The 17,042-nt window shown below is 40.4% G+C and overlaps 1 protein-coding gene across 1 annotated transcript in view; it reads left to right on the forward strand.

Moving 5' to 3' along the window:
• Positions 1-17,042, forward strand: part of LOC116452167 — a 75,289-nt gene that overhangs the window by 48,871 nt on the left and 9,376 nt on the right. The window contains exons 48-64 of the mRNA XM_032126360.1: positions 543-750; positions 1,757-1,923; positions 3,286-3,398; positions 4,287-4,368; positions 4,563-4,700; positions 5,372-5,534; positions 6,029-6,354; positions 7,724-7,864; positions 8,880-8,993; positions 9,380-9,508; positions 9,990-10,151; positions 11,835-11,999; positions 13,074-13,239; positions 14,547-14,731; positions 15,280-15,372; positions 15,655-15,859; positions 16,774-16,961. Of these exons, the coding sequence (XP_031982251.1) occupies positions 543-750; positions 1,757-1,923; positions 3,286-3,398; positions 4,287-4,368; positions 4,563-4,700; positions 5,372-5,534; positions 6,029-6,354; positions 7,724-7,864; positions 8,880-8,993; positions 9,380-9,508; positions 9,990-10,151; positions 11,835-11,999; positions 13,074-13,239; positions 14,547-14,731; positions 15,280-15,372; positions 15,655-15,859; positions 16,774-16,961 (2,745 nt within the window). The remainder of the gene's footprint in view (positions 1-542; positions 751-1,756; positions 1,924-3,285; positions 3,399-4,286; positions 4,369-4,562; positions 4,701-5,371; positions 5,535-6,028; positions 6,355-7,723; positions 7,865-8,879; positions 8,994-9,379; positions 9,509-9,989; positions 10,152-11,834; positions 12,000-13,073; positions 13,240-14,546; positions 14,732-15,279; positions 15,373-15,654; positions 15,860-16,773; positions 16,962-17,042) is intronic.

A 17,042-nucleotide genomic window follows, 5' to 3' on the forward strand; every position in this document is an offset into this window, starting at 1 on the left:
AAATGGAAAATTTCTTCTTGACTGCTTTCTGAATGAGGTTCTTCCATTCTGATTAGGGTTAGTAGACTGGGTATTGTTGATACAGTAACTCTACAGGAGAATAGCTTGAGCACATTGCACCAGGGACTGGAATAGTGCTCCTGTGCTCTTTAATGGGAATTTTATACTTAAAGAAGTATTTCCTTGGGTGCTATTTTCAGGGGAGTATTGGAGTACCTACTATCTGATAAATACTGTCAGTAGGTGTAGGTTAAGTATCTTTTATATAAAGGAAGTTGTGTTCGTAGGATAAAAGAGAACCTCAAGAGAATTTGATATAGATCAGTGAGGCTGGCATGGCTTGACATTCATTCGGTTGAATGAGCTTCATACTGGAAAGTCAAGGATGATTAATGAAAGGCCAAGATACATTTTGTTAATGGACAGGTTTTGACATAAGTACAGACTAAAGAATTTTCTTTCACTTCCATTTTCTCCTGTCTCAAGATTAAATAGTATTTAAATATTGTTTTGAGAACTTATATCTACATGTCATTTTCTAGGTAGATGTGGTTTTTCAAGGGAGAACCACTACTCAAGAGAGATATGTGCACATTGCAGCTGGAGAAACATCAATAACATACATAATAAACTCCTATTATGTTGGCCACCAAGTGGATATCTTCTGCCAGAGTGTGCACAGCAGTGAGGTTCTCCAAGCATCTGGCTACCCTAAGGCAATCAACTTGATTCTCAGTTTTCAGAAATCAGGTGGGTACCTGCCAGGAATTTTTTTATTCTATAATAGCTCTTTGAGGATGTTTTAGCTGTTCCTTCAACAGCTACAAACTAAGATTTCCTGGTAGTACCCAAAAAGAAGTTTTATCTTGTTTGTAAGTAAAATTGTCATTCTGAAACTGTATCTGTGATTAGCTGATGAAGCCAGTCTACCCTCAAAGCTTGCCCTGGCATAAATCCTACCTGCATATCCCTCTTACACTGTGATCAGGTACCTTAAATGCCCCCAGGGGAATACATTCATGTTTGAAGAAAACTCAACAACAGTGAGAGCACCAAAGGGCAGGAATTACTGAGGTTAGCAGGCACTGAATCAATACTAGTGTGAGTGGCATCATCTCCTTGCACCCATTCAGAAAAAAAGCAGCAAGATGAGAGGTTGCTCTCAGGACAGCCACAGTCACCATGTGATTGCATTCATTTCTGTGGGTTTTGTCTTATCATAAAGAATTTGGGGGGGTTTCACATCTCTCATCTCATTTTTATCTTTTTAGCAGTCTCATATTTTCCTTTTCAAAAATGAAAAGCTGGTAGGAAAGTGGGGGAAGGTCTTCAGGTCACGCTCTTTGGACATTGTTGAGTTGCTGTAGCTGGAACCAAAGGAGTCAGTGGAGGTCAGAACAGCTCAGAGCTCTTCCCTGGAAGAGGCTGCTACAGGCCAGGAATGCAGTTGGCTGTATGGATTAGTCAGCTCTAGCTGCACAAAAACATTCCTGACAGGAAATGACTTGCCACTTAACACTGGATGTGGGTACACAAGCTCTGTTACCACAAGACTTTGTAAGGACAAAATTCAAGGACATCCAGAAAAACTCTGCCCTTCTTCAACCATAGGCCAAAGTTTTTGTAATGCTGAATGATGACTGTCTTGATGAATGTATTAACCCAAAAGCTGGCTGGATTGATTTTATGCAGGCAGTACTGAAATTTCTCAAAAATTAGCTGCTCAAATTGGCACTGTTTTGTCCCTTCTATATAGAAAACAAAGCCAAGACTATCTGTGAAATCCAATATGACGAGAAAGATGTAGCTGTGACTGTGGATGTTGACACAGACTTTGAACTCTTTGGTATATTTGTGTTCATGGCAGAGGTAAAGCACTCAGTATCACTTTTCCATCACCTGGGACTTCCCTTCTTTTTTAAGGTAACGCACCACAGAACTTTTGCTGTGCTTTGATTCAAGCTGTCACTTGAGGTACATTTGCATTAATCCAGAACACTTCCAGTGGCCTCAGTAAAATTACTCCAGGTTTATGCAAGTGCAGCTGAGAGCTGACCTGGCCCAATTTATCTGAATCCTAGTTTAACTTAAGTACAAAGCTAGTGGTCTGTTTCCAAGGAACCTGGTCAGGTACCTGAAATCCCTGGTTTCAGGGTTAATCTTTTCAGGAAGGCACATGTTTACTGTCACTTTGCAACCAAAAGGGCTCACAAAAGTAGAAAGAACTTTTGGTAGAAAACAGCTGTCCTTCATACCTAGAGAGCTCCTTGGCTTGGTTAAACCACTCGTAGCACAAATACGTAAAATGCTTCAGTGTTGAATAAACAGAAGTAGATGTATATTCCAAACTACTTGATAGGATCAACAAAGGCTGTACCTGTTTATCCCTTGGGAGAAAGAAGTATTAATTGAAATGTTTCCTTCCCTTTTGAAGGGTAGTACACAGAAAAACACTTCCAAATGATCCACCACCTTCTCTTCAAATAACAGGACATGTAGCTAAGGATGCGAGAGTAAAGGTCAACTTTCCTGAACGTAAACATTAGATCAATATTAAACCTGAATATTAAGTATCAGTGTTTCAAAGGAATATTTAATGCTAGCATTTTATTGAAAGGTATAAGACACTTTCACTGCTTCTTTTCCATTAATATTTAGTGAAATGTCTTTTATCCTCTAAATGTTTGAATGAAAAAAAAAATAAAAGCAGAGATGGTAATTCTTGAGGTGCCTTATTCATGTATAAGGTATGAGTATAACCAGGGGACTTCAGAAATTACTGTTCCCACAGACAGTGTTGATATTGAAGTGTTGTAGACGGCCCTCATCTTTCCCAGAGGGATTCTTTAGCATTTTCAGGATAAAGCTGTAGATGATGCAGCAGCTGTGGGAGGAAGAAAATGCCCTGGAGAAAAAAAAATTGTGGAGCCCCATCTGTTTCTTTAAAAAGAAAAAAAAATGAAGGAGAAAAGGCAATTTCTTTCTAGTATATGAAAAATGAGAGTGGGGGAGACGTAAACAAGAACCAGTAGCTTTAGACTTAAATCAGATAAGGGTACATTGAAAGTAACACTAATATTTGTCAATAATGCAAATGAGTAGCTATGTAAAAATACAAAAAAAAAAAAAAAAAGGAAAACCTTTCTTGAGGCTTTTGGTTTACATCTAGGAAGCATCCAGAAGGCCTGTCTGGAAGATAAACTTCAGTCAAGATAATGGTTTTAAGTAAGTCAAATGATGGGTAGAAGTTATGGCATGTGATTTGTTTATTTTCCCCCTCCACAGATAACAATTCAAGAAGTCATGACTGGAAATGAAACCAAAGGAGCTCTGAGGCTGACCTATGAACAACACACAAACTTCTCCTTTTCCATCAGTAGAAAAAAAGACCAGCAAGGGTAAAAGGGTCATTCTGAGCACTATAAAAAAATGTCATTAGGCCACTTTGATTCCATGGAAAACAGTTACTGTATTAATCACCAAATCACTGGTGAAATGGATAACAAAACCTGGGTAAAGTGAGTAGTCACACCAAACAGTCTGTAAACCTCAGGGAGTTTCTAAAGGGCTGCAGACAGATTCCTCCCCTCACAGCTTGGGACATGCCTGTCTCTCTGCCTGCCCACACTGCATCCACGGAGCAGACAGTGAAAGAGTCCATAAAACTCTAGGCCTGAGCCAGACAAGTACTTAAAAATGTAACTTAAGTTGACATAATTGATTAAATTGTTTTGGCACAGTTGAAACTTGTAAAATTATGGAGCCTTGGTTTGCTAAGTTGGTATCATTATGGCTGTATCTGCACAAAACTGTAGGGTTTAAAGGGTGTTTAATAGGTTGATATTTTCAGCCTTGGGGTATTTCAGATATTTCTTAAGTTTCTAGCAAAAAACCTTTGCATTGAGAGGTGTTGTAAGTTCTGTTAAAATCTCTGAGAATTGTAAATTCTAAGTTTGTAAACCATGACAGTGCTTCCAAAGTCAGATTCCAACATACCTTTCTCATTTTTAAAAAGCTGAGGCATTTGCTATGGCAAAGTAATTTCTGCTCCAGTGGGCTACATTTTGTCCCTGGGATGCATACACAGATTTTTTTATTGAGCTCAGAGGTGGTAATTTTGTGTGAATGCATCAAAAACTGGGAGCTGCTGTGTTCAATGGAAGGCACTGCCGTTTGTAACTCTAAAAGCTGTGGCAGACTTGGAGCTAACTCAGATGAACTTGTGCTGCCAGCCAGAGTGGACCTTCTGATACAGTGTTGAACAAAAGTTCATTTCTTCCCTTTAGTGAAGAGTTGAATATAAAAGCACTCCAGACTCATCCCTTCTTTCTACCGTACTTCCCCTGTGCAGCAGAACTGTCTTCTAAGGTAACTATCTGCAAGTAATCCATTGCATACATCACTGCAAAGTATTTTAGGAATCAAGCTGCTTTATTTCTAGTACTAGGATCTCTAACATTTTCGTTATTGTTGAGGATGTTCCTGTATTTAAAGATGTTAACAATCCCAGTTTATTCTTTTTTCTTTTTTTTTTTTTTTTAATTTAATGGGAACATGAAAAGGTAAATTATGATATGAGTGAAGCAAAAGGCAAACTCCACCTCAGGATGGAAAAAAGGGATTTCAATATTTCAGCAAACCTAACTTTCACTGGAGCCAGCTACAGTAATGCCATTGAAGTGGCACAGACCATGGCCCAGGTTGGTACCACCCAATGATGGCAAAGGCAGGCTGTGACAGAAGGGCACTCAGGGGGTGGCTGCCAAGCAGTGAAGGGCAAACGCAGCTCCTGCTGTGTGAGGTGTTCAGCCCTTGATTTCTCCAGTAGCATGAGCAAACATTTGACTGTGGATTAGTTTGAGTTCATATTTGTTTGCTCCTATAGATGGAGCACACATATAGGATTTATAGGGAATAAGAAAAATAATGTGTTACAAACTGAACAATTGCCAGTTTTTATTATACAGGTATCACACATTTCTTTTTCTAAATATGAAAAGATGTCACAATACCTATTGTTGTTTGTGCTGTCTGCTGGATTTATTCTGTAATAGTGGGACTCTTGATATTGTAAGAATTGTTCTGTGAGATAAAAGAAAAACTGTATAATAATCAAAGACTGTTGTAAAGGGAATACTCAGTTGTTTATGTACATTCCATCATTTGCAAAGATGACTTTCTGTAGAAATGAAGACAAGTAGAAATGAATAGTTGCTTGTATAAGAATAGTGGGCTTAGAGTATCATTGTACTAGAACCTATAAAAACACATTCCTACAGACTCCACAGGACTTTGGGGTACCAAAATTACACTTAGGTTTTCAACTTCTCAGAGAACTTGGGGTTTAATGTTTTCCCTCTTTTATTTTTAGTTTAAAATTCTTCCAAGGCAACTTGTATTTATGACAATTTACCAAAAAGGCAACAGAACACGTCTGCTGAGGCACATTGCCCTGTGGGATGGCAAAGAGATAAAGCTAACAGGCACTTACACTGGACTCTTCCCAAAGCTGCCTGGAGGTCATGGCATTCAGGGTAGGTTTCTCAATTCTTTTACAAGTATTCAAAGCAGACTATAAAATAAAATAAACTACATAAATCTGATTTCAAAATACATATTCAAAATGCACGTTCAAAGGGTTTCAATCCTGGTTTCAATTTAGAGCTTCTAAGGTCTTATTTGCTTTAAATTCATTATAGGTCTGGCTGTTAGAAATGTCAACTTCAGAACAGTCTTCCTGCTTTGTGAATATGGAACATAAAATTAAAGTACTGGGTACTGCAGGGAGCACTGGTCACACTGGCTGCTACCTTGAGATTTTAAACCCTTATGTTGAGGCTTTATGATCTGAAAACAGAGAAGATAACTGCACTTACTGGTTTGAGTGTTGTAGGCTGTTCCCCTTCCAATGTGAGGCCATCTCAGTTTTACACAAATTACTTCCCTGGCTGTTGTTGCTGAAGTTGCTCTGGGTGTAGCTGTCAATCTTTTGATTATTGCAGGTAACTCCTGTTTTGCTGGTAAATAGGGAGAAGGTTCCTGTTTTCACTTACATGTTGGGCAGATATCAGCACACTGAAGTCATTGCGGCTGCTGGGTTGGGGGGTGTGTGTGTATGAGCAGAGACCGTGTTTCCCTGGGAACCAAGGGATGTCGTGCTGCCCGTGGGAAAATGTCCTGGGAATGGTCATGATTCCTGGTGGGAAATCTTACTTGTTTGTTTTCCTTGTAGTGGAACTTCTCCATCCTCTCTCCATCCCTTTTCCATGGTATGCCAGGGTCAACTTATATGTGAAACATTCGGCACGCAGTCACCGGGATGATCTTACTGTTGTTTGGAATGAGAAGGACAAGGTACAGTGGCCCAGAGCAAATAAATGTCAGGAGAATGACAGGAATATCAAGAGTTTTGGGGTTTTCTTAATTAAAAAAGGCACTAAGCAAGTCAGGGAATTCAACTATAAGGCAAACTATCCCCCTTCTTGGATATATACAAAGTTCTGACTATGAAAGATGAGCAGCTGATATTCTTGTAGGAAGTATTTTCAGGCCATACTATTTTTTTGTTTGCAGTAACCCCACACCTTGCTGCTTAACCAAAGGTAATGAAATGCATAAACTTCAAAGCACTGGGTAAAGGCCTCTGAGAGTAGGTGGAAAGAACAGCACAAATGTCATGCTTAAAGCAGCTTAGGGACAAAGAAAATCTAAGACAAGTGAGCGAGTGTGAGCATTAGTTGAGATCAAAAAGGATAAAGAACTTGTTGCATGGGTATAATACCCCCACAGAATATTTACCCCCACAGAATAATATTTACCCGCACAGAAGGGGGTACATACCATACACAGACCTTGCTTAGCATTTTCAACTTTACTAATTCAGTCAAAACTCTTTTGTATTTCATTCTTTCACTCTCCTCTTTATTAGCAAGACTGACAAATATGGAACAGTTGAAACCAGTCTTTGTTTTCTTAAAGTAAGTCAGCAGTATTCTTTAAAAATATAAAAGACAGAACTAGAAGAACTTGGGGTAGGTTGATTTCCGGATGTTAAGTGGGGACAGTTTTCTGACTTGCTGCTAACAGCATCTTGGCTGAGTATTACATTATTTTCTGAATAGTGGAAAGATAGAAGACAATGTATAAAATATGCTACCATACATAAACATAAATGTGCCTGCAAAGAGCACAGAATTTCTTGATTTCTTTAAAAAGTGTTAAAATTCCAAAATTTACTTTAGCAGTAGGGTTTTTTTACTATTACTTAAATTACCACAACTATTTAAATGCCACCACTATCTAAATTACCCCAAAAATATTTTGCTCTCAACAACATAACAGAATTTAGTTCCTAATGAACCAAATGTCTTTTTCTTGTGCTTTAACTTTGTAAGCTGTGTTTAATGACTCTGTGGCAGTGCAGCCTGCAGTGCCTAAAGATAAGACCAACATTAAGCCTCAACAAACTTAAGCATTGTTCGTGATTTTAGTAAAATACAGAGAATAGTTCTGCTTTGAGCTGTGCTATGCAGAGAATTCAAGTAGCAAGAATTGTCCTAGTTTGAACATTAACTTTCCTCACTACTTCAGAAAGGTCTTTATTGTGCACATAATTATTCTGAGGACAAGGTACAGGGAAATCTTACTGGCTGCATGTTTGAGGTCAGTATGTGAGACGTGTTTTATTTCACAAGTTCCTTTTCCATCTGTTGATATTGATCAGATATCAGTGTCGTCTTCTCTGAAGTTTGGAAGACACTGGACAAGCTACAGAGCCACTGCTGTGCACCCATTTAATTACACTCTGAAGCAACTGGAGGTGCATTCTCTGTCAGAAAGAAGGGGCAGAAAGTACAACCAGCAGGTGAGATCATGAGACTGGGCTGCAAAATGCACAGCTGTGATGCTGCATTTACTGTGAGTGTGCCTTTCACCCCTGAGAATTGCAGAACCAGATATCACCCTGAAAAATGTAAAGAGCACCAAGTGCTGTTATTGCCTTGTGTCCAAACCACCAGCACTGTTTCCCTTTTTAAGTATAACTGTTCCTAGCTGACAGTCTTGCACTTTCAGCATTGACCCATTTTGGATGGGAGGAACACAGAAGTGCACAGGAACCAGCCAAGCAATGAAAATGAGGCAAATTTGGTCCATAAAGCAATGAACAAACTCCTAGTTTGCACACACAAGAAAAATAACAACAACAAAAAAACCCCACAACAAAACCAAACCAGAAACCCTTTGATACCCCTGTGAAGAAAATGTAAATTTTTGGAGGAATGTAGAGGAAATTGCAACACAAATGTGAAAATGTACATGGCTAGAGAGGCTTTAAAATATAGTTGTGAAGTGCGCTTGCAAAGCACATGTAGGGAAAAAGAGGAGGAGGAACTCCACAAACCATCCTTCAAGATCAAATACTACAGTATAATTTCCATCTGACTGCACTGTGTGGATCATTGCAGCTGCTGAGGCTGAAGACTTTCAGCAATAAGCTGTGCCAGCAGTGCAGTGTTTGTTCATCTGAAGCCCTTTGGTGCTCAGGGGTGTTTGCACAACACTCAGGATGGTTCCAGAATCGTATTCAGAGGAATAAGTTCTCTTGTAGGGTCATTATTGCAGTTGTGCCATTAATTGCTTTGCATGACAGACCCCAGGCAGCTTCCAGAGAGGGTAACAAAAGCCTTCCATGGCCTTGGTTGTGGAAGTGTAGCTTCCCTGTGTTTGTCTCAGGTTTGGAGCTTCCAGGCCACAGATTTCCACTGAGTTTTAACATGGATCTCTCACAGCTTTCACTGTGGCTCTGTTTTCTTCCACTGGATGGGGGTCATTCTGCTGGTTCTAGTCTTGCTGCTGGACAAATCTTTCTCTGCTTTCAGCTGCAGGTCTCAGGAAATGCTGGGCAGCCTGCTCACCTCCAGCTGAGCCTGGAGGATAAATCCAGGATGGACATCACTGCCTGGGGTGGCTGTGTGACACTCACTGCAGGTCAGGTATGAGTTTTGCAGCCTTGGAACGGATGAGTGTAGCCAAATTCCTGTGTTCAGTCCTCACAGAATGACTTTTTTTCTGTACTTGTTACCATATGAAAGCCTTGAAGTCAACCATTTTGTGTCTCAGAGGAAGAAAAATAAACCCTGTGAAAAATTCTGTTTCATGTTGTCAGACATGGTTGTACTTGGGCAGCAGCTTTCCCTGAGGACAGACCTGTCAGCCCCTTAGGTTTCTTGGGAGAGACTGAAGCAGTGTTTTATGGGTATAGACCATCCAGAGGTTCTCACAGGGTGTGTTTTTGCCCAGGAAACCTATTGCCCTAGGATATACTGAATACTTCTTTTAAAAAATTACTTATATGTGTCAATTTTTTCCACTTTTCCAGCTTCAGAGAATAGTAAGCATGGAACACCTGCATGCATGCGGGTCTCTCGAGCAAAGACCTACATTATTTAATGAATACCTCGATCTGAACTGGGATGACAAAAAATTCAAACACAATTTCACATATGAGGTAAGAGAAGGCAGTTATTTGTATCTGACAGATACTTGTATCTGTTGACTCACCATTTTCATGGAAGCTGTTCTCAGTAGATGAGAAATTATTTTGATTTTAGAGGTAATGTTGAGTGGATTTTAAGAAAGCTTCTGTAGAGCACCATCTTCGGTGAGATACATTATTTCACTTTACCGTTTACATATCTCTCTACACAGGAAGAAAGCTAAATGGAGGATAGTTAAGAAAGAAACGGTTCTTACAAACTAGAGGCCTCACCTGTGCAGTAAATTTGCAAACCTTGTAGGACAGGGACCAGTAACAAGGCTGATAAGCCAAAACATTGTCAAGTGGAAATGTTATGTTTTGGAAATGTTACATTAAAATCCTGAAGCTACTGGAATAACAAAAGCCAGCCTGGGGATGGGATGAGTGGGTTCCAAGGAGTGTCTAAGATCCTGCTGTCATCTTTTAACTTTGTTTTCTTGGTTCATTGCAGAGAAATCAACTCTTGTATCCTGATAAGTTTCAGTTAGAAGCTGTTCTGGAAAATATTTTCCTGACCCCATGTACCAAACAGAAGATTCTGAGTAAAATAGAAACAAACTACTGCTCTTGCCTGGATTACTATACAAGCTTTGAGTTCTGTGACCTTCCAAATGTAAGTTTGACATAAACACATTGAACTTACTTCACTCTAAATGTAATTGCTCATTTGGAGACTTAGTTTTCCTCAGCTGCAACTCTTCACAAGAATTACCATACTTCTGTAACTTAAACAAATAAATAAACAGTGTCTTTTGAGGGACTGAGGCAGAAAGGCTCTGTTTGCCACTGTAGTGTATTCTATAGGTCCTTTTATGGTTGTAAACCTCACTTCCTCCATGTTCTTTCTTTCCTCTTCCTCTTTCAGAAGTCTTTTAATTTCACGTTTCTGGAGAATACCAAAACAGGCTCATAAGTGATCAAAAAGAAAACTAGAGAGGAGTAAAAGTGCTTTCCTTCCCCTGTGGGTAAAAGTTTGCTGGTTTTTATGATTGCTCTGCTGGTAGTTGATGGATTTTTGAACTGTAACATAATCTTATTTTTCTATTACACACATAAACTGAAGGCCCATCTATGATCTTCCTTAGGCACATGCTGGACCTCAGAGCTGCTTGTAGAGACTCACAACAAACACAGAACTTGGAACTTGCAATAAATGTTTCTCTCGAGTTTCCAGTGGCTGAAACACATCTTGGTTTCCTTATTTACTGTCAGAGCAGGTCACACTTTGTTAGCAACAGGAAAACTTTTTCCCAGACCAAGGTGTGATAGGACCTGCCTATAATGCAAAGAATGTATATGCAAGCCACTCCAGAAGCAGGTGCCTCTGTATTTTTGGACCACCTCTTCAAAGGCATCATGGTTTAGGCCCAGCTGGAAATTAAGCACCACAGACACTCACTCAACCCCCTCTCTCTCTCTCCTCCCTGTGGAATGGGGAGGACAATCAAAAGTGAAACTTGTATGTTGAGATAAGAACAGTTTAATAATTGAAAACAAAGTAAAATACAATAATAATAGTTAATACTACTACCAGTAGTAGTAGTAGTGGTAATAACAAAAAGGAAAAACACTAAACAAAGTGATGCACAACACAATTGCTCATCACCTGCTGCCTGATGCCAGACCCCCCTTCCCAAACCCAGATTTGCCCCTTCTGGGTAACTCCCCCCAGTTTATGTACTGGACATGATATTCTGTGGTGTGGAATATACCTTTGGCCAGGTTGGGTCATCTGTCCCAGCTGTGCTTTTGTGCACCTCCTCACTGGCAGAGCAGGAGACAAACGCACATCAAAGTCTCCTTGACTTAGGATAAACACAACTGAGCAAAACACAAAATATCTGTGTATAACCAACCCCATTCCCATTCCAAATCCAAAACTCAGCACTGTGCCAGCTATTGAGAAGAAATTAACTCTATCCCAGTTGAAACCAGGACAATATTCACCTCACCTCCCATGCACCCCCAACTTTATCAAAATGTCTGGCTAGAGTAGCTGAGAAATGTAGGAGCAAAAACATTGGACATTTTAACAAAATACAGTTCTCTTGCAACTGTTCCTCTGGTCTTCAGCTGTAATCACAGAACATGCTTTGTTATAGCACAGAAACTGAAGCTGTAATGAAGACAGTGCTGTGAGGAGCAGGAGGATGTGCTGGTTTCTGAAACTACAAGTTTTGTTCATGCTGTAATTTCATGAGAAATGTTGTCACTGTACAACTTCTCAGTACTCAAAGTAGAGCCCATTTGTCTGGAAGAATTTGGAATCTTTAACACCTTTTTTGTGCATACTTAGGTAATTGTTTTATCTGGAAAGCACCAGCTCAACAAAGATGACATCATTTTGCAGTCAGAGGGCAGATTCCACCTTGCTGGTCACGGGAGAGATGAGGGGTTGATTGGAGTATCCATAAAGAATCAGAGCACTGCTGATGTGAAGAATTATTCTTTGGAAATTGAAGTGAGTTTCTATTTTATTTTACTTGCACTGGGGTTTGGTTTTTAAAGGCCTGCTGCCATCTATCTCCCAAACGGATCAGGTGCAGGCAGTGACTGTAAAACAGCAGGCAACACAAAACACTCCTGGTTTCTTTAGTGCTATCTCTAAAGCAGCAGTTAGGCAGTGTCCATGTGGTGTGACCGACATACAAAGGAAAGCACCAACATTAGTTCTTTGCAGAGCTGTCACAAATGTAGTAAGCGTGTTTCTAGTGGAGTGTATCAATTTTAAGAGGCTGTGTGCTGTTATAACTTCCCTTCAGCGTAACTGCTCTGTTGTGTGAGGTATGGGGTTTTCACCTTGTCAGAAGAGGGAAACAAAATACAATGCTTACACAAAGCATCATTTGCCAGAAAAAAGAACTGGCAAAAAAAGAACTAAAAAAGGCACAGAACAGCTCATATGATGCTCATTCCGAGAAAAATATCTTCCTTTTTCTCTACCTCCTTCCCCCAATTTTGCATTTGTTTTTAATTTCCTGTGAAATCAATATGGTGGAGAGGCAGATGGAGACAACAGAGTGAGGCAGAAAACTAATGGGGTCAGCACCATCCAAACTTTTCATTAGCAGGAATGTGGATAGTCAGGCACTGAGACAATAGACCACCCCTTAACAAAATTATCATGATGATTTAATCAGTAACAAATACTAAATTATTTTTCCATGTCTCTCTCTTTAGAGAGGAGGGAGATGAAACAAGTATCAGCCGCTCTGCATGAGCTTGCTTTATTCTGTGTTTTGGAATAAACGGCACAAATTAGCAACCTCACAGAAAGCTGACTGGGACATTGTTTCTTTCATTGCTTTCATTAAAAATTTGTCCACAAGCCTTGTGCTATCCAGTCATTCAGCTCCTGGGCCAGTCACTCTGATGCCTCTCTTAGTGTAACTCCGGCATAGTGCACAAGCACTGGGAAACACTTCCCTCACCACTTACCCTTTTGTGGGAAGCACAGATATTTGAGCACCATCTCTGAACGATCATTAATTCTGTATAGTGGCTTTGAATAAATGTTTTTCCTTTATGGCTGCAGTTAAGAGCCTTTGAAGATATTTCGCTAGGCCTGACAGGAACTGCTGCTTCCTCATCTGTCCAGAGCCAAATCCTGGTGGAGGGGATTATTGATCAGAAAGAGAAAGTAAAAATAGCTGCTTCAAAAGACAAGGAGTGTTTTCAGTACTACATGGGCTATCTGAAAGGTACGTATCTCACTGACAATGCTCTCAGCCACAGGACTTAGTTTTAGGTCATCCTGCAAAGAGCAGGGAGCTGGACATGATGATCCTTATGCATCCCTTCCAACTGGAGCTATTTTGTGACTCCCAGCTATGTGTGTCATTGCTATGAAGAGACAGGAAGAAAGGCCCTGTCTCTAGTGCTGAGCTAGCTCAGTTCATTCAAGCTATGGTCTTTCAGATAAAGAAAAGCTGAAGCTTAAAATTTGTTACAAAGGTCAGTTTGGGAGACATTTTCATATGATTACAATAGATGGTAACAAAAGATAGGATTAATTTCCTCTTGGTTTAGCCATCTTAAAGTTGTATGCCTTAAGACAATCATTACATTCCATATTCAATAAAGGAAATGAGAGGAGGCAACTCCCAAGACTGACTGTAGCACATGCTGGCACAGCTGGGATGTGTGAAGTGGGATGTGTGCAACCACTGGCTGCAGGGGATGGTCTCACAGCAGTCAGCTCTGACTGACAACAGAGAGGTAAAAACGGCTGTTGGTTCAAGTTGTGCCTAATTAGTGTTAGTGAGTTAGGTGAAATGAGCTGCAAGAGGTGGGGCTCATCCACATTTCAGCTACATTACAGTTGAGTGCAAACCAAGTAGATTTGGTGGCATCCCAGTTGTCTCAAACTCGTACTGCTGACAATCCCAGCCGTTGTTTCACTTACGGATTTGCCATCCCACACTTCTGCAGGGGAGTTTCTCTCATGTTCATGTCTTCGCCTGTAAGTGCTATGAGGTTTTTGAGATTAGGACCATTAGTTTGTGAATCACTGAAGTCAGAAGTCTGTAGAAATGACTCAACTCAGCTCTCTCAACCCAGATTCTATGTGCACTTTGCCAACCATTTGTTTATGCTCATCAGTGCTTCTGTAGAAATTACTTGTGTGTGTGCTGGGTGGAACTGACAGGTCTTCATTTAAGGGCTGAGCAATTTTGAAACATCTGCAACAAGGGACAGTGAAGACTAAAGTAGAAAAAAAGGCCTGTAAATCAGTGTGACTGAGAGATTTAGATTTACATTAATCCAGTGCTTCCTTTGCAATAGCGAATCTGTATTTGTAATTCATTCACAAGCCACACAGAAGAGGCGGATCAGACCCTGACACTGATCTAATTTTCTCCTGTTTATCTCTTGTGTTTTGGTTTTTTTTCCTCCACACTTAACACACTCCAATTCTGATTGATCACCTAAGTAATTAAAAGCTGGCTTTGAAACAATGCCTGTCAGCGTTGTTCCTGTAAATGAAGTGCTCTTTTCATTACCTAAGGGGATTTGGAAGAAGGAATGGACGTCAGTGCTTGTTCTGATGGGCAACAAATGGCTGTCATTAACACCTATCTCAGCATCAATGGTGAAAGGCAGGAAAACGTCGGACAAGTGGCTCTAGCAGCCGCTAATGGAAGCTTGAGTTTTCTAGCGCATGGATGTGGAGATCCAGTTCTTAAGGCTGAGGTGAGACCCTTGAGTGGCTGTTAACTGCAGCGTGATTTTCCCAGAATATTATTTGATTTTGTCATTTTGGTGGAGCACCTTCCATGTAGGCTTCAGGTGTGAATCTTGGTGAGTAACCAGGAAAAATTATGCAATTTTTAAATTATTCACGTTGATGGTGAGAATTAAGAAGTTCAGCCATGCCTAGAGATAGAAAATACAGGACCCTCTTCTAAAGGGTGGGTCCTCTGAGGAGGGTAAGGAAATAAAGTGAGAGCAGCAGTAACTGCTCAGCGTGTTGGTTACAAAACTAATGATTAGAATCCTGAATGTACTTTCACTTTTAATAGGGTTTCACATACTCTGTTTGGGGGTTGCTTTTTGCTTTTCATGGTTTGACTTTTCTGTTCCTATGTCTATCCACTGCATAATGCAGAAGTTGTTTCCCTTAAGACGAGGCTACTGTGGCTGTTTACTGGCATTTAAACTAGTACAAACTTTGAATGATTTGGATCCAGCACAAGCAATTTTAAGTTAATGAATTCAAGGTTTTAATAATCTTCTCACAGAACAAGCTTAATGAAATTGGGAGCCTTTTGAAAGCCAAACTGATAGAGAAGATAAAGAAGTTTGATGGAAACCTGTGGAGATTCAGGAGATCAGTAAGTATCTGTACATAATCTGTGAAAACACCATGAAGTGTTCATGCAGTGTTAATTAAACATCGTTATATTGCCTGTGGCTGTTTTGTTTTGCTCAAACATTTCAATGATTACTCCTGTGCTGACCTGTAACTCATACAGAGACAAAAACCATGTTTTATGGTGGAGATCCTGTATCTCTGCACCAACACTGTGGAGTCAGAATTGCCTTGCAATGAAGTCAAAGCTTTGCTTGAGATCACTGTGTGTTTTGAAATTGCTTCTTTTTTGGAACCACTGTAGGTGCAGCATGTTGGTTTCCTGTCTGAAGCAGCTGGCTGGCCTTCAGCGGCCTTGCAAAGGGCAGCAGCATTCCTGCACAGTGTGGGTAGAGCTGTCACCCAGGCGTGGAAGCAAAGTGGCATTGGGCACGTTCTGAGAAGAAAGATCCCGCTTTATCTGGAGAAAATTCAAGACATTGTCCAGCAAATGCTGAATGAATTACAAAGTAAGCAAAACAGTGCAAAGCAAGAATAGGGGCAATGTCAGTGCAGGGCAAACCAAACTTGACTGTAAACCATGAAACATACTGAACAGCACAAGGTTTTCTATTTTGATTTAGGAAAAAGTGCTGACCTTGGCTCTCAGTGTACAGAGTGTGAGCCTTGATGCAATAAGCTCTAAAAAGGCTCTCTGTGAGCACCTTTCTAATGAAATCAGTGGTGAGGCTTTTTCTTGGTCATAGGAGGCTGAGTTATACATGATGAGAACAGAGCTCTTAATTCCCAAGCTGAAGTATTTCTGCTAACAGTCCCCTGGCAAGCCTTTCCTCCCAAAGGGCTGTTCATATCCATCCTTGAGTTTTTAATGCTTGTACTAATTGGATTTCACTTGATCTGTTTTTTTCCAAGCCTATCCAGTAGCCACTAATTCACTGTTCAGCTGGACTGTGGCCCATATGGAAACTTTTGAGAAAGGTGGTCAGCTGGAATTTAGCTGCAAGAACCTTCATTTCTCACAAGGGTAAAAACTCACTTTGAGCCACTTAGCTTCAGGCACTTCCCACTCAAAGGCTGGATTTAGTTGATACACCACGCTTGAAATCAGTTGTGACCAAACTGTCCTGTTGCTCAGCAGGTGCAGTTTGTGCAGTACAGCTCTGATGGAGGCACATTGCAGAGCATCCCTTATGTTCCTTTTGGACAGCAGCAATGTATTTGTAAGGGGGTCAGGGTTAGAGCTAAATGCCTCTTTGAGTTCACAGCTGTACAATGTGCCTGACTGCCATGGAAACACAGCTGCCTCTTCCATTTTTCTGTGCCCCTCCTGCACTTATGCTGGAAATTGGGTGGAAACAAACAAGCAAACAGCCACTTTGTACCAAACCAGGGAAGGTTTGTCTCATTAATGTGTTTGCTTCAGAGCCATTAGCAACTTTGAAGGACGCCTACTACGATGTAACCTTGAAGCCACTGGATGAAGTCTGGAAAGAGAAGACAGAAGAGCACATGAAGAAAATCCAGGCTTTCTTGCCCAAGATTTTAAAAGATGTGTGGCTAATGGAATCAATCCAGGTGGCATTAAAGGTTGTGAAAGCAAGCTTGGATATGGTTGGTATAACTCAGTTCTCCATTTTTAATGGTTTGAAAGACAAGGCCCACAAATTTAAGTCTCAGATTTGAACTATGGCT

The sequence above is a fragment of the Corvus moneduloides genome, chromosome 16, assembly GCF_009650955.1.
Source record: "Corvus moneduloides isolate bCorMon1 chromosome 16, bCorMon1.pri, whole genome shotgun sequence".
NCBI classification, from domain to species: domain Eukaryota; kingdom Metazoa; phylum Chordata; class Aves; order Passeriformes; family Corvidae; genus Corvus; species Corvus moneduloides.